General features: G+C 37.7%; 1 protein-coding gene across 2 annotated transcripts in view; it reads left to right on the forward strand.

Annotated features, from left to right (window-relative positions):
* The window catches only part of FBXO38 (F-box protein 38), a 110,974-nt gene that overhangs the window by 19,569 nt on the left and 69,041 nt on the right, over positions 1 to 22,364 (forward strand). For both annotated transcript variants that reach the window (XM_027841760.1, XM_027841759.1), the window contains exons 2-4: positions 2,340 to 2,528; positions 13,466 to 13,599; positions 18,753 to 18,916. In XM_027841760.1, the coding sequence (XP_027697561.1) occupies positions 2,401 to 2,528; positions 13,466 to 13,599; positions 18,753 to 18,916 (426 nt within the window). In that variant the 5' untranslated portion in view covers positions 2,340 to 2,400. The remainder of the gene's footprint in view (positions 1 to 2,339; positions 2,529 to 13,465; positions 13,600 to 18,752; positions 18,917 to 22,364) is intronic.

The following is a 22,364-nucleotide window of genomic DNA, read 5'->3' on the forward strand; positions in this document are numbered from 1 at the left end:
CACTTGAGGACCTAAAGGGCCACTTGTGGCTTTGAGGTCCCAGGTTCCCCGCCCGAGTTAGACTATGATAAGTACGCGTATGTACTTATCATATAAACATATTGACATACAAACATATTATATAAACATTTATATAAAATATAAACAAAATACTAAGAGTTGAAGTGAAGGAAAGGTTATGACTTCTTGGTGGATGAGATTCAAGAAAAGCCTCAGAGGAGATGTGGCATTTAAACTGAGTTTTGAAGAATGAGGATTATGTCAGTGGGTAGAAAGGATAGGGTTAGAGACTATGGAAGTTCATGAAGAAAGTACTGTGATTTGATTAGAGGGAAAGATCACATCATCCTTTGAGGGCAAGAGGGATGGTTCATAAGAAAGTATAATTTGAACTGACCTTGAAGGTTAGTTAGGACTTCAGTTGAAAGAGACACATGAGGGGCAGCCAGGTGGTGCAGTGTATAAAGCACTGGCCCTGGAGTCAGGAGGACCTGAGTTCAAATCTGGCCTCAGACATTTGACACTTACTAGCTATATGACCCTGGGCAAGTCACTTCTCCCCACTGCCTCACAAAAAAAAAAAAGAAAGAAAGAAAGAAAAGAAAGAAAGAGACATGAAGAGGAATAGTTAATATAAATGAATTTGTCAAGTGGGGTTGGATCCCCATAGTAGAGAGTCTGGGATTCTAGGTTAATGTGTTTAGATATTACATAGTAGATAATAGGGAGCTTGGAGAAATTTGTGGGGTAGGGAAGTAACATGATCAGGTCATTGTATTAGGATGATCAATCTGATAATGCTTTGTAAGTTAGATGTGAGATGGGAAACAATTAGACTATTACAATAGTTCACATGAAAGATGGCAAAGACTTAGTAACTTATCACCCCATTGACCAACCACAATTCCAGAGGACTGTGATGAAGCCTGATGCCCACCTCCTGGTAGAGAGGCAGTGGGCTCTGGGTACAGTACAAGATGTGTATTTTTGGACTTGGCTAGTGAGGGAATTTTTTCCTTGACTATATAGATTTATTAAAATTTTGTTTTTCAGGGTTTCTTTTTTATTGATGGGCAGAAGAAAGAGAAAATAAATTTTTGTTAATTAAAAATGTTTTTAAAGAAAAAGAAGGTGGTAATGGCGTTCTGAAGAGGGGATAGATTAAAGAAATGTTGCACAGAGAGATCTTCCCTCAATTCAAAGAGGTCTCTACCTTCTGAATTCCTAAAGTGCTTACTGTCATTGTCTAGGTAGCTCAGGCTAATGTTGATTTAAAAATCTCTTTTGTGGTTTTCTTGATCTGCTAGTCAACTTTTAACATGTTTTTGTCTTGTCTCTAGTCTTAGATTTTAAGGTCCTTGCACCCAAGCTGTGTCTTGCACTTCTTTCTGTTTCTCTACCATCCCTAGCTAGGGACTTTGCAAATAATAGTAACTGCACCTATTTCTGTAGTGCTTTCCTCACAAATCTGTGAGTTAAATGTAGTCCAATATTATCATTCTTGTTTTACAGATGACCAGTGAGGTTCTGGTGGGTTTAAGTAGTTTGTCCTAAATTGCCAGGCTTAAATTGTAGAATAAGAATTCAGTCCCAAGTGTCTGTCTTCCAAGTCCACTCTGCCTCTTTAATAGCATGCATTCTACATGAGAATAACTAAAATCATTGATTGTACAAATGTCTGCATTTTTTTTTTTTGAAATCTACTCCACTTAATTTCCCTGAACATTTATTTACTTGTCTCCTAAATTGATTTAGGCTGGAAGATGTTCTGTAAGGGTCTTTGTAGTTTTAATATTAGAGATTCAATGATGCCTGGCTTATGAACACTTATAAACACACTGTACATATGAAATGCCCTGGAAAGGTATTCCCATCTGACTTTGTGTGTCTTTATTTTGCTATTATTTTCCTTCTTTGGCAGAGCTGCTGCTGTTTTCAGTTTTGTAGCATTCAGCTAGAAGGATTCAAGCCATCAAATGGTAGATCTGGAAGGAAGCTCATCTCCTCTTCTCCCCTCATTTTATTGACAAGAAAACTGAGCCTGATAGAGGTCTTGTGACTTATCCAAGGCTGCATGGCTAATTAGCAGAAGACTTTGAATAAGAATCAAGGCCTTCTTGACTCCCAGTCTAGTCTTTGAACTAAATCCTGCTCCTTTCTGTGCTAAACAGAACTAGTTTTAAAAAAGTCATTCATTGGTTTTTTCTCCCAAAAATACTAAGATACTTTACCAGCTAACTTCTGGTCACTTTATTTGAATGTCCTCATGAAAAGAATTCTTTTACAAGGCTAGATTTTAGGTCCTAACTCTTCAATTCTCTCACTTCTGCTTGTTTTAGCAACTTTGAGCTCAAGTAACCAAATTGCAATTGGTCATTTTCTCCTGGAGTCATCATAAGGATGGGCCCAAGAAGGAAAACTGTGAAACCATGTCTCCCAAGTAAGGAAAGCCCTGAGGTGACAAAATCAGATGAAAGAAAGGATTACATGAACCAGCTCTCACATGAAGTACTCTGCCATATCTTTAGGTAAGAGATTCTGTTTTTTTAATATTTCTTTTCCTTGGGCTTATGTTAATAACAGCAGATTCCAAAGAGGTTTTAAGAAACTTCCAGGCTCTATGTTATAAAAAGTCACATAATGAATGTGTGCCTTAGTTATATCAATAAAAATATTTTTAAAAAATCTTATGGGCTCATCAGGGCAGTTGTTGATTCTCAAGCAGTATTTATGGACATCAGTCAGTTAATAAACATTTATTAAGAACTTACTTTGTGCTAGATAATGTGCTAAGGCCTAGAGATACAAAGAAAGGTAAAAGACAGTCCCTGCCTTCAAGGAACTCAAAATATAATTGGGGATACATGTAAATTACTATGTACGAACTATCCATATACAGGATAATTAGAAAATAATCAACTAGGAGAAGGCACTAGACATAAGAGGGATTGGCAAAGGCTTCCTGCATAAATGGGATTTTAGCTGGAACTTGAAAGAAGCCAGAGAAGCTGGGAGGTAGAGATGAGGACTGTGAGAGCATTTTAGGAATGAGGAACAGCCAGAGAAAATGACCAGAATTGAGATATAGTGTCTTGCTTGAAGAGTAGCATGGAAGCCAATATTAATGAATCAAAGAGTACATTGTCAGGAAGAGGGATATAAAGTTTAAGAAGAATGGAAAGATTCAAGATGGGGAGATGGTAGGTTGTGAAGGACTTTGAATGCCAAGCAGAAGATTTTATATTTGCTCCTGGAGGTGATGGGGAGCCATTGTAGTTTAGTGGGAGGTAGGAGGGTGTTTCATGGTTGGACCTGCACTTTGGGAAGATCACTTTGATTGGATGATAGATTGGAGTGGGGAGAGACTTGGGGTAGACAGGTTGACCAAATAGTCTATTTCAGTTGTCCAGGCCTGAGGAGATGAGGGCCTTCACTAGTTTGGTGGCGGTATCAGAGGAGAGAAGGGAAAAAATTTGAGAGATGGTACAAAGGTAAGCTGTGTAGGCCTGAGAATGAGGAGAGGATGATGATGCCCTCAATAGTAATAGGGAAATATGGAAGAAGAGAGAGTTTGGGGAGAACATAATGAATTCAGTTTTGAACATGTTAAGTTTAAGATTAGTTAGTTAATAAACATTTATTAAGCACTTACTATGTTCCAGACACTGTGCTTAACTCTAGGGATACATAAAGAGGCAAAAGACAGTTGCTCCCCTCAAGGAGCTTATAGTATAATAGAGGAGACAACAAGCAAACAGATATATACGTACAAGCTATACATAGGATAAATAGGAAATATCAGAGGAAAGGCACTAGAATTAAGAGGGGTTGAAAAGGGCTTCCTGTAGAAGGTGGGATTTTAATTGGGACTTGAAGGAGGTGGAGATAAGTATGGAGAACTGACAGTGAAAATACCTGGAGCCAAGAGAAGGATTATGTTGTTTGTCAGCAAGGAGGCTAGTGTAACTGGATCAGAGAATATAGGGGAGTAACATGGAAGAAGATGGGAAAAGTAAGGAGGGTAGACAAGAAATGGGTTATGAAAGTTTTTGGATACTAAACAAAGGATGTTGTGTTTGATCGTGGAGGTGATAAGGAACCACTGGAATTAAGTGGGGAGAGTGTGTGTGTGTGTCTGACACATGGTTGGACCTATCTAAACACATCCATTTTAAGATATCTAAATAGGCACATGGAGACTGGATGTCAGCAAAGAGATTAGGGCTAGATTGTTAGATCTGAGAATTTTCAGACTAGAGATGATAATTGAATCCATGGGAACTGATGAGATCACCAAGTGAAGTAGTATAGAAGGAAAACAGAAGGATGTCTTGATCAAAACCCAGTGGAACGCCGATGATTAGTGTGTGATCTGGCTGAAGATCCAGCAAAGGATGAGAGAAGGAGTAGCTCGATAGAAAGGAGAAAAACTAGAAGAGAGTAGTGCTCTGAAAACCTAGATAGATGAGATTATTCAACAGTGTCAGAGGATACAGAACAGTCAAGAAAGATAAGAATTAAGAAAAGACCTTTGAATTTGACAATTACAAGATCTTGGAAATCTCAAGATAGCATTTTTAGTTGAAGGATGAGGGTGGAAGCCAGATTATAGAGCATTAAGAGAATAAGAGAAGAGGAAGTTTACTCAGTGTAAATGACTTTTTCATAGAGTTCAGCTACCAAGGGCAAAAGATATGAAATGATAGTTAATGGGAATAGAAAGATTAAGTGGGGGATTTTTGAGGATGGGGGACATATGGTCATGTTTCTCGGCAATAGAGAAGTAGACAGTAAACTGGGAGAGATTGAAGATAAATGAGACTGAGGACAATTGCATGGGCAATCTGCTGTAGAAGATGGGATAGAATGGTTTCACTTATGCTTGTAGTGGGCTTTGCCCTGGCAAGGAGAAGGGCCTCTCATTAGGGCTGACACAGTAGATAGTGGCAGAAGGCATCTGTTGAGCTGAGATAAGGAGGGGAGAAAATGGAGCTCTCAGGGAGAATGGCTTCAATTTTTTCTATAAAATATGAGGCAAGGTTCTTATCTGAGAGAGTGAGAAGGGAGGGGGACTCATGGAAGGTATGAGGAGGGATGAAAAGGTTTGGAAGAGCTGCTGTGGTGAATAGGATAATGAGTTAATTTGGGAAATGCAAAAGGATTTCCTAGTAGCAGTGACAACCCAGTTGAAGTTATGTAACGTAAATTTGTAATGGACTCAGAAAAGTTGAATGATTTTTCTCTACCTTTTATTCAGCACATTTGCAGAAGCAAAGATAATGGATAGTAGCGGTGATCCAAAGCGGAGGCATAGCAGGGCACAGTTGGCATTATAAAAAGGGCAAGGGACTCAAGAAAAGGACAGAGTAGACTTGAACTGGATTAGTAAGGGGTTAATATGGGTGAAAAGGAGGACAGTGTAGGGGAGATGACCTGAAACAGAACTGAGGGGTTTCAAAGGATAGGAGGTCACAGTGTGGACAAAGAGCAGGCTTTCATATGGGAAAACAGAGAGAGGTAGAGTGCTCATAAATTGTGACCAGATAAGGGAATTTTCAGAGTTCACGAACATGTAAAGTGGTACATTTGTAGGTGATGGCATGATCAACAATATGACAGTTTTGGGGTATGCCTGAGGTGGGGTGGGAGAGTATATTATGGGAAATGAGTAATTTGAGGAACTGGGAGGTTAGGATATTTGAAGAAGTATCTGTCTATCTCTTTATGTATCTGTGTATGTGTTTTGAAGTCTCCTAGTATGAAGGAAAGATTTAGGGGCAGGAGAGAAAGATTGTGAGCCAGGTACTGAACTCACTGAGGAAGGAAAGGGGTGTTCTGGAGGTCTTTAGATAATAGTTCCCAGGACTTTGTTTGCATGGTAGATACGATTGAATGAATCTCAAAGGAGGAGAGGTAACTGAGTGATGGTGGTAGAAGGAGAACCTGAAGTGGCAATGGGAAGCAAAGAATATCTCAATTCTCCAACCTTGGCAAATGAGGAAGAGGGAATGAGGGAAAAAAGAGCCAGTGCTGGAAAGGGTGGCCAGGGTGGCTGTGTTATCAGGAGAGAGTCTGGTCTTACTAAGAGCCAGAAGGTGGAAGGAGTAAGAAAGGAAAAGATTTAAAATGAAAACAAGTTTGTTGCCTATGGAGCAGGTATTGGGTAGCTTTGGTGGGTATTGTGGGGGCAAGGATTGAGGAGAGTGAGAGTAGGGAATCAGGTAGTGGGGAAATGGGGAATAGGGTTTAAATGATTTAAAACTCCTGGGATGGAGAGGGTATGACTAATGGGAAGTTTGTTAATCATTAAAGGAACATTTTAGAAAAAATTATCAATGTCAATAGTATTATGGCCTCAGAGTAGAGTCCTTTCAGAGCCTTAGGCAGTTCAGACAAGAGAGCAAGAACTTGGAGAAGGAATGGTGATATTCTTCTTACCCAAGACAGGAGCTCAGGCTAGAAACTTGACAGAGTGGTGCTTTCTTCCCTCATACATCAATTATGACAATGCTTTATTCATTAAATATTTGATTGACTTTGTTTTCTGAATTGTGAGTCTAAAATCTCTGAAGCAGTGAAAGGGGGAAGGCCTTGGTAGCAACTTGAAACATGTAGAATGAATCTGAGTGTGTAACTATTCGTCTTGTCATGGTTTGTCTCTCTGTGGTATATTTGCTTGCCAACTGTGACCTGCTTGTTTTTGCTGCCCCAGATAGACAAGGGGTTCTGCCGTGACCACTGATTGAGGTGCTTACACACAGAGAACATAACCCTTGGACATTCTGGTGTTCTGGTAACAAAATATACAAAATAAGTTGCTCAGAACCACTACAGACCAGTGTGCTTCTTTATTTTCTCATACTTGCAATATTTTTCATCCTGCTGAACAGAATTGTTTTTCATTTTGGATAGCAACAATAGGTTACTGTTTGTAGAGCCTCACAGCCTGTCCTTCAGTTCCCTTGGGTTTTTTCACATCATTGGATCAACACCTAACACTTCCTAAAATGCACATTTGTGTCCTTATCACTACCTTGTCTCCAAGGTAACTACTATTGGAAAAGGAAGAATAGTTGGAAAGCATTTTCACATATGTATAAATTGAACATAAAGGACCTTAAAGGATTTACTTCCTCTCAGGAAGAGAGTAGTTTAGCAGAGTCAAATAAGGGAAGTCAATGTATATTTGAAGGTAGTAAGGAAAGAGTATATAGAGAAAGAATGAAAAAGCAAAGGGTAGAGTCAGAATGGTGAAGACAGGTGCCATGTAGGAATAAGAACCTTTTCTACCATGGTAGAAGGGAGGTATAAGAGAGTAAGATTAATATGGGGATAGATGAAGCTTTAAGTCAGGAAATGCTTTTAAGTGTCTACTGTCCTGCTTTTGAGGGGAGGGGTTTATGGGAATACAGGAGAATATGAGGCATAATGTTACTTTCAAATGTGAGCTCTAGGCAAAGTGGTAGGAGAAGTTTGAAGCTAAGAGTGAGACGTCACTGTCAGAGAGAGAGAAAGAGAGAGAGAGTATGTGTGTATTCATACATTCTTACAATTTGTATCTTACATTCATATGCTTGTGTGAATACATATTATGTGCTTGGCAGGGGAGAGGACAACAAGGTCAACATGCAATAATTAAGCCTTGAAAAAGAGAGGGCCTTCAGCAAGAAGAATCTGAATGGGAAGTTGTCATTTGTCTTGTCCCTTCCATACATGGGGCATGGTATAAACAAAAGCATAGATATCGGAGAAGTTAGGATACAAATGGGAACTAGAGAGCAGTTTACATTGACTGAAACAGAATATACGAAAAGGGGTCATGAGGCAGAAATCAAGTTGGAATCAACATTGTGGAGTGCTGAGAATGCCAAGAATAGGAATTTATACATTATGTGAACATTGGGCAGCCACTGAATATTTTTGAGTAGAGTACTCTCATGATCAAAATAGTACATTAAGAAAATTGCTGAGGTGCTATTGTGAAAGATAAGAGAGAGGAAGACTAGTTAGGAGACTAATATAATAGTCTGGGCAAGAAGAAAGGAAGGCTTGAGTGGTTGCAATGGAAAGGAAAGGATAGAAATTAGATGCTGAAGTAGGCTTAAAAAGATTTGTTTAAATACTTCCTCTGCCTAAAGGACTGTTCCAGGTGCTGAGACTACAAAGACAAAGAATGAAATATGTCTTACTGTAAAATAGCTTACATTCTCTTGATAGGAAACATTACTTTGTGCTTACTCAGTATTTATCTAGCTAGGTAATTGGGGCTCATGTGTTGGGGAGGAATGTTGGCAACATTTGGGAGGATCAAGACAGGCTTCTTTTAGGAAATTGCACAATGAGCTGAGCTTTAACTGGATGTAGGAATTCCGAGAGGTCAGAGTGAGGAAGGAGAACATTCTGGGCATGAAAGAGGTAGCAAAAATGGTGGTAAATCTAGTGAGTCTGAAAGCCAGGGCTTAGACTCAGGTTCAAAGATCTTGTCAGGCTAAAATGTTGGGTGTAGAATAACATGGGATTTAATAGTAATCAGTGTAAAATTTTACATTTAGGTTCAAAATGTCAACTTCACAATTATAAGAGCAGGTCACCTAATAAAGATGTGGGAATCTCCCCGTCCCCAATTACTTTGTACTTAGTATTTGTGTAATCTTACACTGCACTTGGAGAAGAATAGTGTCTTGGACTAGGGAAGACCATTGTATTCTGCCTTCATCAAATGAGAAAAGGTTTCTTACCTACTTAGCACAGTGCCTGGCACATAGTAGCTGCTTAATAAATGCTTGTTCCCTTCCCCTTCCTTCCCTCCCTTCATCCTATTTCATTTGTAATGTTGTGTTCAGTTCTGGGTATCACCTTTTAGGAAAAGTATTGATAAATGTCCATAGGAGGGCAGCCAGGATGGAGAAGCCTCTTGAGATAGTCCCTTTAGACTTGATTGAAAGAAAAAGGAATATTTGGTTTGGAAGAGAGGAACACTTAAGTGAGATGGAGGACTTGATAGATATTTTCAAGAATTTGAAGGCTTGTTTTGTGAAGAAGAGATTATACTTACCCTGTTTGGCCTCAGAGGCAGAACTAGGAGCTCTGGGTAGAAATTGCAAAAAGGCCAATTTAGGCTTAATGCAAGGTGAAACTAAGAATTACAACCATCTAGAAATAGAATTTACTGCTTCTAGGGGTGGTGGATTTCTCCTCATTGGAGGTTTTAAAACAAAGGCTTGTTGGAATGTGGTAGAGATTCTTTTTCAGATACAGGTGGGATCAGATGCTCCTAAGATCCCTTCCAGCCCTGAGATCCTCTGTTGACTCCAAGTTTAGTACTTTTCCTAGTGCAGCATGGGAAGAAGTCAGGAGTGAGTAAGACTGTGGTTGGTATTACAATATAAGATTTGCAATGTTGATTTACAGTGATTAAAAGATGTGAGTGGTAGCATTGCAGTTGAATGACAATATAGAGAGTATTTTGGACTTTGGACACATGGGGCAGTGTACATTTGGGTTAGAAGAGTCTTTCAGTAAAATTGGATTAAATACTGGTTGGCTATTGGAGCATGGACAGCAAGCATGCTTATCAAATTTACAGATGAAACAAATCTTGGATGGCTTGAATGCGGTAAGATGAAATTTATAAGTTTAAATGTTCCTACACTTGAGTTAAGAAAAAATCAGCTGTACAAGTGCAAAGTAGGGAAGGTGTGGCTAGGCAGCATTTCATGTAAAAGTCGTGAAGGTTTAGGGGGCTATAAGTTCAGTGTGAGTCACCAGTGTGACATATAGCCTAAGAGCTAGAATCACGGATTGCCATTAATAGATGCAGTGGAGATTTATAGGATTTGTCTTCTCTCCTGATCAGAACATATCTTGAGATCAATCAGTCAACAAGCTTTTACAAACAACAACACACTTACTATGTGTCTCGCACTGTGCTAAGTGCTGGAGCTAAAAAGAAAGGCAGAAACATTCCCTGCCCTCTGGGAGCTCATATTCAAATAGGGGCAACAACATGTAAATAACTAGGTAAATCTCAGGTCGAATACAGAGCAGGTGGAAGGTTAACCCAGAGGGGAAGGCAGTTGCAGTGGGAAAGACTGAGAAAGGCTTCCTGCAGATAGTGAGATTTGTTCTGAGCCTTGAAGAAAATCAGGGTAACTTAGAGACAGAATTGAGGAGGACAGAAGCATTCCACAAATGGAGACAACTAGTGCAGAGGCACAGGGATGAGAGATGGAATGTCATATGCAAGAAATGTCGGAAAGTGAACCAGTGTAGCTGAATCATAGAGAGTATGGAGAGGAATAAAGTGTAAGAAGACTGGAAAGGTAGGAAGGAGCCATGTTATGAAGAGCTTTAAATGCCAAACAGAGGATTTTATTACCCTGCAGGAGATAGGGAACCACTGGAATTTATTGAGGGGTGGGGGGAAGGGAGGAAGGAAGGTTTGAAATGATTGATCATCCACTTTAAGAAAATCATTTGGCAGCTGAGTGGAGGCTGGATTGGAGTTGAGATACTTGAGTCAGGGAAACCAAAGTGTAGGTGACGATGTTGAGGACTTGTACTAGGATTGTGGCCCTGTGAGTAGAGAGAAGGGGATGTATTTGAGAATTAAGGGGTGATTATGACTGAGGAGTCAAGGATGACACTGAAGCTGCAGGCCTGGGTCACTGGGAAGATGGTAGTGCACTTAATAGTAATAGGGAAGTTCAGAAGATGGGAGAGAGGCCTGAACATATTAAACTTGAGATGCTTATAGAACATCTAGTTTGAGATGTCCAAAATGCCATTAGTGGTACAGTACTGTAACTCAGAAGAGAGACTAGGGCTGGGTGTATAGATCTGGGAGTCATCTCCATAGGGCTGATAATTTAATCCATGGAAGCTGATGAGATCACCAAGTGAAATAGTATAGAGTGAAAAAAGAAGAGGGCCCATAACAGAGCCTTGGTGAATAACCAGAGTTAATTGATGTGACATGTGTGGAGAACCAGCAGAGAGCAGTGTCAGTATAACTCAGAGAGGAGAGAGTTGCCAGGAGAGAGGAGATCAGCATTGTCAAATACTGTAGAGAGGTCAAGAAGAAGATGTGGCTTGGTCATTTAACAATTAATTGATCATTGGTAACTTTAGAAAGAGCATTTTCAGTTTGTGTTCATATTGTGTTTATTTCTGCATGCCACATTTTAGGAACCAGTGACAAATTAGAGAGTGCCCAGAGGAGGGCAGTCACAGTAGTGTGGAAACACCATACAAAGATTAATTTGAAAGAACTAGTGATTTAAATTGGAAAAGACATGATAAGATGAACGTTTTGGTCTTCTGGTACTTGAAAAATTATTGTTAGAGGGATAAGAATTGTTCTCTTTGACCTCAGAGGGCAGTTGCAGAGAAATAGTTTTTAGCTGAATGTGAGGTAAATCTTCATTGCAATTAGAGATGCCTAAAAGTAGAATGGACTTCCTTAGGAAGTAGTGGTTTCTCTGTCACTGGCAGTCTTCAGAAGAGCTTTGGTGAACTTTGAGATTGTAGAGACAGTGATCTTTGAGGTCCCATTAATTCTCGGATTCTATGAATCCCTACACTTCACTGCATAAATGAGTTATTGCCTGATTTTGAGTGAGTCTTATAGGATTTAAGAGTTGATGTGGACCTTGAGATCATTTAGTCTAGTCTGTTCAGTTATCAGAGGAAAGGACTGAGGACGGAGAAGTGACATGACACAACTAAGACCATTCCGTAAGTCACAAACCTACATTTTAACACAGGTCTTGCTTGCCTGCAGATCCATCTTGGTGTCCTCACACATCCATGTTGTTTCGTACTTTCCTTCTCTGTCTCTGTGAATGAGGGATTGTATTAAATAATCCCTAAAATATGATTCTAATTCACTAGAAAGTGGTAATAGACAGGAACTCCCTTCTTATTATAAAAGGAGAGACACATTGGTAGAAGTAAAGAAGACCCATGAACTAAACAGCATATTGAACCTAAACATGTTCAACTGCTTAAGTCCAGTTTTATTTTTATGTTCTCAAAGTTTGGCATTCAGGTCTTACATTTTTACCATACAGGAGCTGTTGGCCTCCTTTCGTTAAACTGTATCAAAACCCTTGATGTGTCTTGAAGAAACCAAATCTGTATTGGATCACTTGTGCTAATTGCATTTAATGTGTTTGATCTTCCTTTTAAGCTAATGAACTTGATTCCTATTGCTTCAAATTGTGTCTTTGAGGAAAAAAAAAAGAGATTGCTTTTTCTTAGGGAGTTTGATTGTAAATGTAGAGCTATTTTACTTTTTATGGTGTTGGACTAATATGCAGTACCAGGGAATTGAATATTATTTCTAGGTACATGGTGGACACAAATAAATTTGTAATCTCCCAGATTTTATTTAAAAAAAAGTAAGCTCCCCTGCTTTAGTTCTATAATCTGTCCTGTCTCTAAACCTTTTCTCTTGCTTTCATTATTCCAAAGTGTTCTCCTCCCCCTCCCCCCTGTCCACCCATTCTTCATTCTATCTCCATCTGTTAGAATCCCCACCCCCCTTTTTTTCCCACACCAAAATCCAACTAAAAGCCCCTTCCTTCATGGAATTTTCCTTGACATAAGCATACTTGACTGGCTAAAAGTTATCTCTTTTACATATCTCAGAGCGCTTTGCTTGGACTATTTATTTTTAATTATCTTACAGACCTTGCTTTATAGGTTTTTGTATATGTCTTTTCCACTAATTGTGAACTTTTTGAGAGTGGGGCCTGTGTCATATCTATCTTAGTATCCCCAGCAACTAGCACAGTTTACTAGATGCCTAATAAATATTTGTTGAATTGAATTTAAAATAATAGTTTCAATTTCTGTCATTAAATGCTCTTTTGTAAAACTGCCACTGCCACCATCACAAAAATTCTATGTAAAGATAGTTAAATTTTAAAGTGTGAAAGCCCCATGTATCATTAAGGAATAAGATTTAGAGAGAAATAATAACTGAGAATACAGTCAAGAAAAGATTAGATAGTTTCTGATTAGAAGTTATAGATTTGTATCTAAAGTTTTAATTTAAATCTCAATCTAAATTCTTATGTAACCAAAGATTAGTTTATTGTTATTTTAATAAAGTTGTGTTTTGGTAGGGAGCATATAAAGTATGTGCTACAATCTAAGTCTACATTTATGAGAGAGCTGACCTTATTAACTGCAGAATTATAATTTAGGTATCACTAGTCACTTGGTAGCAGCCTCTTAAATTGTATACATAGTACCTAGAAGAAAGTAAACAAACCCATGTGTTAGGCAGATGAATCCAAATCTATAGTGTGACAACAAGCATGAGGCATCTATGTTTGGCACAGGCACTGTGTTTTTTTAATTTGTTTAATTAAAGGGAGAAAGGGATAAAAATGTAACCTATTAATGAATGAGAAATACTTATTCATTTGATAAACGTGAGTTTCTTTCTCTCACAAAGGTACCTCCCTCTGCAGGATATCATGTGTATGGAATGCCTCTCCCGGAAGCTGAAGGAGGCAGTGACCCTGTATTTGAGAGTAGTAAAGATTGTAGATCTCTGTGCAGGCCGCTGGTGGGAATATATGCCAACTGGTGAGTGATGTTTATTAGCTAAAATATGGTTGAATCTCTTTTTGTGATGTTAATATGTGGGGAAGATAATAGTATATTTGTTAGAAAAACTTCCCTGTTTTAGTAGAAGTAGTATACTGGGGGCATGATTTGACTTGCTGTATAATTGATTCAGCAGTGTAATGAGATGTTTGAAATAAATCAAGTCTGCAGTTTTAATGTAATGCTTTAATTTCTTCCCAAATAAGCAGCTCCATCTGATTGTGCCAGGAGTAGGTAACTTTATAGGCAAACGACTAAGAATTTGCATTAGGGAGTAGAAACTACAAAGTTGGAGTTAGGCTTGATGTTAGAAAAAGTTTCCTAACAGTGAGCTGCCCCTAGAATGGAAGAAACTTCATTGGAATATTGCAAGTTCAACCTTACTTGAAGTCTTCAGACAAAGGCTGAATGATCACTTGTCAGGAATGTACTTCATCTCTCTAAGCCTCAGTTTCTAGCCCTGTAAAATAGGTATCATAACTTACATGGTGATATTATAAAAATAAAGTACTTAGCAAGCTATAAAATACTATATAAAATGAATTTTGTTGTTCTACATATTATTGTTAATGTTTAAAACTCCCTTCCTATTTTTGTTTGTCTTTGATCCTATCCTTTCCCATTTTAATGTTGCTTTAATGTCTTATTCATTACTTTTTAAAATCTGACATCTATTTTCTAGACGTCAGGCCTTTGAAGTCCTGCTAAAATATTCTTTCCTCAATAAAGCCTTTTCTGCTTCTCAGTAGTAATGTTTACCTCATCTGATCTTTTAGCACTTTATGCTTTACTTATGGCAGCTAGGTGAATCACTGCATAGAGTTCTCAACCTGGCATCAGGAAGACTTTTCTTCCTGATTTCAAATCTGGCCTCAGACATTTACTAGCTGTGTGACCCTGGGAAAGTCATTTAACCTTGTTTGCCTCAGTTTTCTCATCTGTAGAATGAGCTGGAGAAGGAAATGGCAAACCACTCCCGAATCTTTACCAAGAAACCCCAAGTGGGGTCACAGAGTTGGACACAGCTGAACAACAACAACAAAAACAATTCAGAACAGCTAAGTGGTACAGTGGGTAGGGTGCTGGGCCTGGAGTCAGGAAGACTTATCTTTCGGAGTTCAAATCTAGCCTCAGATCCTTACTAGCTATGTGATCCTTGGCAGGTCTCTTAACTCTGTTTGCCTCAGTTTCCTCATCTGTAAAATGAGCTAGAGAGGGAAATGGCAAACCATTCCAGTATCTTTGCCAAGAAAACCCCAAATAGGGTCATGAACAGTCAGACACAACTGAAAAATGACTGAACCACAACTTCACTTATGCACTTACACAAATTTGAACATAATTATATTTATTTGTACCTACATCCTCTTACCTTTGCTCAGATTTTGGGAGAGGACAAGGACTTTGTCTAATTTATCTTTGTGTTCACTAAGTGCCCAGGATAGCACATGGTACATATGAGGCACTTAGTAAATATTTTGGGGCAAATAAATTAAGTGAATTTATTCCAGCCTGATTTTTTGCCATCCTGAAACCGTAACAACTCCTCACATTGATCTTTACAGGTCATTTACAAAGCTCTCTCCTACTTTTTCTACTTTGAAGTCAGTGGTATAAGTATTATTGATACCATTTTGAAAAAGAGGAAACTAAGGTCAAGAAAAGGGAAATGACTTGCCCAAGGTCACCAAGAATTTGGATAAATATTATTAGAGGTGAATGTAAGTGCAGGATAGTTATGTGTTTTTGAAAAATCTGAATGTTTTATAGTGGACTTTAAACTCAGTGTGAGTCAACAGTGCGATGTAGCAGGCAGTGAAGCTAATACACTTTAAGCTACATGAAGAAAGGCGTGGTGTCCTGGACTAGGGAGGCGATGGTTCTGCTGTGCTCTGTCCTGATTAAATTGTATCTGGAATATTGGATTCAGACCTGGATGCCCTGTTTTAGGGAGATGACAGATAATCCAGAGAACATCCGGAGGAGATTGGGCATGATAATAAAGGGATTGGCAGTATCTTGAGACAATAAGCTCTGTGGAGTAAACAGCAATGATAATTGTCATGTGGAAGAGAATAAGATGTTTTCTTTTTTTAGTGTTAGTCATAGAAGCAGGCACTAGATTTGGAACCAACATATTTGATTACAAATCCCTGGCTTTCCTTCTTAATATTTGTGTGACCCTGTAATCTAATCTCTCTGAATCTCAGATTCCTCATCTGTAAAGTGAGCTGTGTAGACAGCGTGGTCAGTAAGGCTACAATCCTGTGTTCCTGTCTCCATAAGAATAGAATGCTTTGCGATGGGTCCCTTAACATCCATGCCCAGGGCAAGATAACACATTAGTGGTAACATCCTGTAGAAGCTTGTGATTTTCAGATGGTATAAGTTAGGTTGGACTAAAGGAAGGACACCTAGAAACACTATAGAAATAGCCATTTTAAATAAAAGAGCATGTATCCAATGTGAGAGCATATTCACTAAAATCAGGCATGATAGTAAATGAAATATATCAGTGAGATGGTGGACTCACTAATGGAAACATATATCCAAGTGGCCTTCCAAATGAGGAAACTGAGATTCAGAGAAGAAACTGATTCAAGGTCATGTAGGTAATAATTCTGGCAGGGCCCAGATTTGATCCTAGGGTCTCTTGCTTCAAATCCAACACTTCAATACTTTTTCCACCACACTACAATGCCTGAATTAGTGTCAGAACAGGGATTGAAATCCAGGGCTTTGACTTCAAGTCTAGCTTTCCTTTGATTGTATTACCAGGCTTATTTAGACTATGAGATTATTTGGTCTCAAGTTTTGTTTTCCTTGGACATAGGTCCTGGTAATGTAAGATATAATCATCTATTGCCTCATTTAAAATTCATGGAAACTAATTTTTTGCTTGGTGAGTAAGCAGATGGCATTCTGCTAGTCTTCACTTAAGTTGAAGTGGCTGATAAAGTCTTAGGGTCTCCCTTTCTGTCGGTCAGCCTTTGCTGTAGAACTATTGGCCTGGCTGTGACATTTCCTTTCTTGTATTTGCTGAGGAACCTAGGAACACCTGGATAGCACTAACTTCATGGATACTTGGCTCTGCCAGTTAAGAAGCCTCTGCCCAGACCCTCACTAACTTGGATTAAGTAATATCTTCCTATTCTTTTAGTTTACCTGTTTTGTGGAAATTACTACTGGGCATAGAGTCAGTAGAAATTGGATTTCAATTCTTATCCTTGTCAGCCATGTGGCACTCCGAATATCAGTTTTCTCATCCAACAAATAGGAATGGTAATATTTGGACTTCTTACCTCACAGGTTGTCGTGAAGAAAGCACTGTGCAAACTTTCAAATGCTGTATAAATTTGAGTTGTCTCTTATTACTATCAAGAGAATGATTTGTCTGAAGCGCTGCGACACAGGACTAGGAAATGAGTTGAAGAGTAGAAAGTTACTTAGGGTAGGAAGTTAAAACAGATGGTAGAATGCCTGAGAAAAAATGGTTTAGGTTAAGAGAAATTTTCCCCTAGTGTGGTCCATCTCTTCATCCATTCCCTTTAAACTCCGACATTAGATCTTAATACTTCAAAGGTAGCATAGTCTAAGAAGAGTGGGGCCATCTCTAGTCATCCTGATCTATATCTTGCCACTGGACCCAGATGGCTCTGGAGGAGAGAGTGAGGCTGATGACTTTGCACAGCCCTCCTTCACTTAAATCTAATTCACGACATCCCCTTCCTGATATCATGGTCCTCTTCAAGAATGAAGGACAAACAACAAAGGAGTCTAAGATGAAAAGATAGGTGACTTAAGAGGCAGAAAGTCCCTACCATGCTATTAATTAACCCACTAGCATTGGGTAAATTACTTCCCTTCTCTACTGCTTACTGCCGCGTTGGTATAATGGGGAGGATGATCTGTGCCCTGCCAACAACACAGGATTATTGTGAGGATTAAATAATAAAATTGATATGGACTTGATTTGAAAACTATGAAGCAATATAATGTGCCATTGATAGGTTCCAGTATACTTTTATCACAAAAACCGGAATAGTAAGCATTTGAATATAATGATTATGATAATAATAATCATATTATGCCACTATACAGGATATTGGTGTAAGGATAAATGAAGCTTAACACATCTATATATATACATATATATATATATATATGCACAAATATGTGTGTGTGTATATGTGTGTGTGTGTGTGTGTGTATACACATACATACATACACATACACGTGGGTGGGTGTGTCAGTGTGTCTGTCCATGTATTGCTTCATTTTCTAAGCTGTGATTTCACTGATGTCATTAGGTACTTTCTTCCCCAAGTCATATCAAGATCAGCATGCTGCCTTAGGCAGTTTCATGAGTTATTGTAGTTTAAAAAAAATTCACCATTATTTGCTATTTTTCCACTCAGGTTCATTCAACAAACATTCGGTGCCTGCTATGAGAAAATTACTATGTTCTAGGAAGACAGGATCTATGCCTTCTATTTCTAGTCACCTTGTACAGTTAATTCTTTTTACTATAACAAAAAAAGCAGAGTGATGAGATAGGGAAAGAATACTGTATTTGGAGCCAAAGGACCTAGGTTCAAATTTGACTCTACTTCTTGCTACCTATGTGACCTTGAGTCAGTCTTTTAATATCACTTGGCCTCACTTTTCTCATCTGGAAAATTTGAACTTCATGACTTCTTTAAATCACCCTCCAGCCTTAAAACTGTGCTGCTATGAAGATTCTCCATTTTATTAAGTTTCCTTAGATACTAATATAGTATTAGGTATCCTACATAAACTTCTCAAGTATTCACACTGGATGAGACCTACGAGATCATTTGATTCAAATGCCTTATTTTACAGTCAGAAATGGGGGCCCAGGTTGAGAAAGGGACTTACCCAGAGTAAGCTGATCTTGGTGACAGTTTCCAGTAATTTTAGAACATATTCCAATGAAGAGAAGACAGAAAATGACTATGCAATGGGAATATATATCAGAAAGTGGAAGATAAAGATAAAAGATATGAACATGTGAGCATAAAATGATCTGAATACATTAGAGACCTACATAGGAGGTACCCATTTTGTCTGTCCAGGGAATCTTACTTCTTGTCTTCTTATAAATTTCTCAGGCTTCACTGATTCCAGTTTTCTAACACTGCTCAAGAAGATGCCAGACATTGAACAGCTCTATGGCCTTCACCCTAGATACCTTGAGAGGCGACGCGTTCGTGGCCATGAGGCCTTTAGCATTCCTGGTGTGCTAGAAGCCTTGCAAGCTTGCCCAAACTTGCTGGTGGGTATATCATCCCTAATACATCTCTAGGTATCTTTGAGTAAAAAAAGTGCTAACAAGCTTCATTATTCCTGGCCTTGGAGTCAGGAGGACCTGAGTTCAAATCCAGTATCAGACACATGACACTTAATATCTGTGTGACCCTGGGCAAGTCACTTAACCCCAGTTGCCTCACCAAAAAGCAAAAAAAAAAAAAAAAGATAATGGATATAACTGTGTTTTCCTCTATAAAATATTAAATATGAAATTGGATTTTGTTGTTCAATCATATCCAACTTTTCATGACCCCGTGGACCATAGTACACCAGGCCCTTATGTCCTTCACTGTTTGCCAACGTCTGTCCAAGATCATGAAATTAGTTACAATGGGTTTTATTATCTGAGAATTAATGGCATCAGAAAAGGGTCACTTAAAATAATAAGCAAATCCACTTAAAATAGGGGAAAAAAATTTCATAGTCAATCATTGAATAACGATTTGATTATTATCTTGAAATTATGAAGATGTTTTTTCCGATAATTTTTTTAAAATTCATTTTTAACTTAAATACAAAAGGAGAGAGTAAAAAAGAATATTGCTGTACAGACAGCAGAACACAAGAGAGGATTCATAATAAAACAATAAATTTCCATTGCAAGAAAATCGATATAACAAATACTACCACACTGTATTCAAAGCTACCCAACTTTTCTTTGCTTCCTTATAGATTTTCTTTTGTTCTCTGCTGTGCACTTTTTACTTTATTTTTTTATTTTATTTTATCCCCTCTCCCCACATATCCCTCCCCTTAAGAAGACTACAATTAAACAGATATATTTACATACACATATATATACATATATACTTACATATACGTAAAATGCTACCATGCATATTTTCACTTAACATCTCTTTCTCTGAAGTTGGATAGAATATTCTTTCATAAGTCCAAGTCTTTCCATGTTTTTCTAAATCAACTAGCTTATCATTTCCTACACCACAGCAATATTCCAACCCATTTACATTCTGTCTGAGAGATTATCTGTGAAAGTTTTTTCCCTCAATTTTCTACGTTCTTTCTGTTCTTGACTATATTGGTTTTATTTGTACCAGAAAAATTTTATTTTAAAATAATAGAAATTACACATTTTACACTTCAACACTGCTCTCACCTTATAATATATTTAAAGTCTGATACTGCTAAATCTGCTTCCTTTTCATTTTTTTCTCTGATTTCTTTGAAATTCCTGACCTTTTATCCTTCCAAATGATCTTTGTTATTTTTTTTCTAACTCAGATAATTTTTAGTAATTTAATTGTTATGGCATTAGATAAATAGATTAGTTAGGTAAAATTGTCATTTTTAAAGATTATATTGGCCTTACCTATAAACAATAAATATTACTTCAGTTATTTAGATCTGACTTTATTTGTATAAAATGTGTTTTATATTTATATTCATACAATTCCTGTGTCTGTTTTGGCAGGTATACTCTCAGGTATTTTATACTGTCTAGTTATTTTAAATGGTCTGAAACAGTATTGAATAATATTGCTGACACATTGTATAGTTTCCATGTTTTTCTCTTTTAAGTCTGTTTTAGCTTCAACTTTGTTTGATATCATGAGTACCACCTCTGCTTTTATTACATAATAAATTATACTCCTGCCCTTTATTTTATCTTTTTTTCTATTTCTCATTTTTGTAGTGTTTCCTGAAAACAACATATTTAATTCAAAATTTTAATCTAGCAATTTCTGTTTTATGAGTAAATTCATCCCATTCACATTCTAAGCTATAATTATTTGTGTATTTTCCTCCTTCCAGTTTTTACTCACTATCCTTCTCATCCTGTTTACCTTATCCCCCCTCACTCCTCTGCTTTACTTCTACCCTCTACCTTTCCCTCTGATTCCTTAACCTCCCAACCCCTCCAAGAGTCCCTTCCTTATCTTCTCCCTCTCCTCCCCTCTTTACCCCTTGCCTTCTTATTTCTTTCTGAATTTAGAAGACTTTTACTTCCTTCTAGATATATATGTTATTCTCTCTTTAACCATTCCTGATGAGAGTAGGTTTCCAGCACTACCTGCTCTCCCTTTGCTACTTTCTTCTATATCAGTTTTTTCCTTTTATGCCTCATTTGTATGAGATAATTACTCCTTTTCACCTCTCCCTAGCATTTTTTTTTTAAGAATCACCCTGTCATATATAGCCGAGTCCAAGCCTTTCTTTCAGACTGCCCAAATAATGATGACAATCATAAGAGTACTGCTAACATTTTCATGTATACTAAATAAACAATTTGACCTTATTGAGCCCTTTATATTTGGTCTTTAATGTTTGCCTTATATTTTTACTGTATCTTATATGTTGAATTTTCCATTAAGTTCTACTGTTTTTGTCACAAATACCTGAAAGTCTTTCAGTTCATTAAATGTCCATTTTTTTTCATTCAGGATTATACTTAACTTTGCTGGGTAAGTTACCCTTGGTCATAACCCCAGCTATTTTGCTCTACAAAATATAGCCTTCCAAGACCTACAGTCCTTCACCATAGTAACTGCTATGTCTTGTGTAATCCTTATTGTCGCTCCATGATATTTAAATTGTTTTTTTCTTGTTGCTTGCAATATTTTCTCCATAACTTGGGAGTGTTGAAACTTGGCTCTGATATTCTTGTAAGTTTTCCTCTTGGGATCTCTTTCAGGTAGTAATCAATGGTTTTGGTTTTTTTTTTCCTATTTCTGCTTTGCTTTCTTGTTCTAGAGGTTTAGGGAATTTTCCCTTGGTAATTTCTTGTAATATTGTATCAAGATTCTGTTTTTGATCATATCTTTCAGATAGTCTGACTATTCTTATGTTATTTCTTCTCTCTCTGTTCTCTAGATCAGTTGTTTTTTCTGGTAAGATGTTTCACATTTTCTTCTATTTTTTCATTCTTTTGGTTTTGTTTTATTATTTCTTGGTGTCTTAGGATGTCGTTAGCATACTCTTGCCCAATTCTGGTTTTCAAGGAATAAATAATTCCTTAGGTTTTTGATTCTCTATTCCAAGTTGGTTGACTTTTTTTCATAATTTTCTTAATTTCCTTGGATTGCTATAAATTTTTTCCTAATTTTTCCTTAAGCTCTCTTTTGATTTTTAAAGTCCTTTTTAAGTTTTTCTAAGAACTCTTTTTGTGCTTGGAACCATTTGACCTTTTTCACTGAAAAAAGAATGGCTTTTTAAGGTCCATTATCTTCCTTTGAATATGAACCTAGATCTTCTCTATCCCCATATTAACTGGGTTCTTTCTCCTTTGCTTACTCATTAATATAATCAAGTTCTAGTCCCGAAATATGGGGAATGATGCCCCTAGCCTCAGGTCCTTAATATTATTTTCTGAGGTCTGTCTAAGGACCCAGCCTTGGGCTCTCCACTCCTAAGCCATGGCTAGGGTCCCCAGCCATGGTGTTCCACAAATGATC

The sequence above is a fragment of the Vombatus ursinus genome, unplaced genomic scaffold (genome assembly GCF_900497805.2).
Source record: "Vombatus ursinus unplaced genomic scaffold, bare-nosed wombat genome assembly UNPS02014863.1, whole genome shotgun sequence".
NCBI classification, from domain to species: domain Eukaryota; kingdom Metazoa; phylum Chordata; class Mammalia; order Diprotodontia; family Vombatidae; genus Vombatus; species Vombatus ursinus.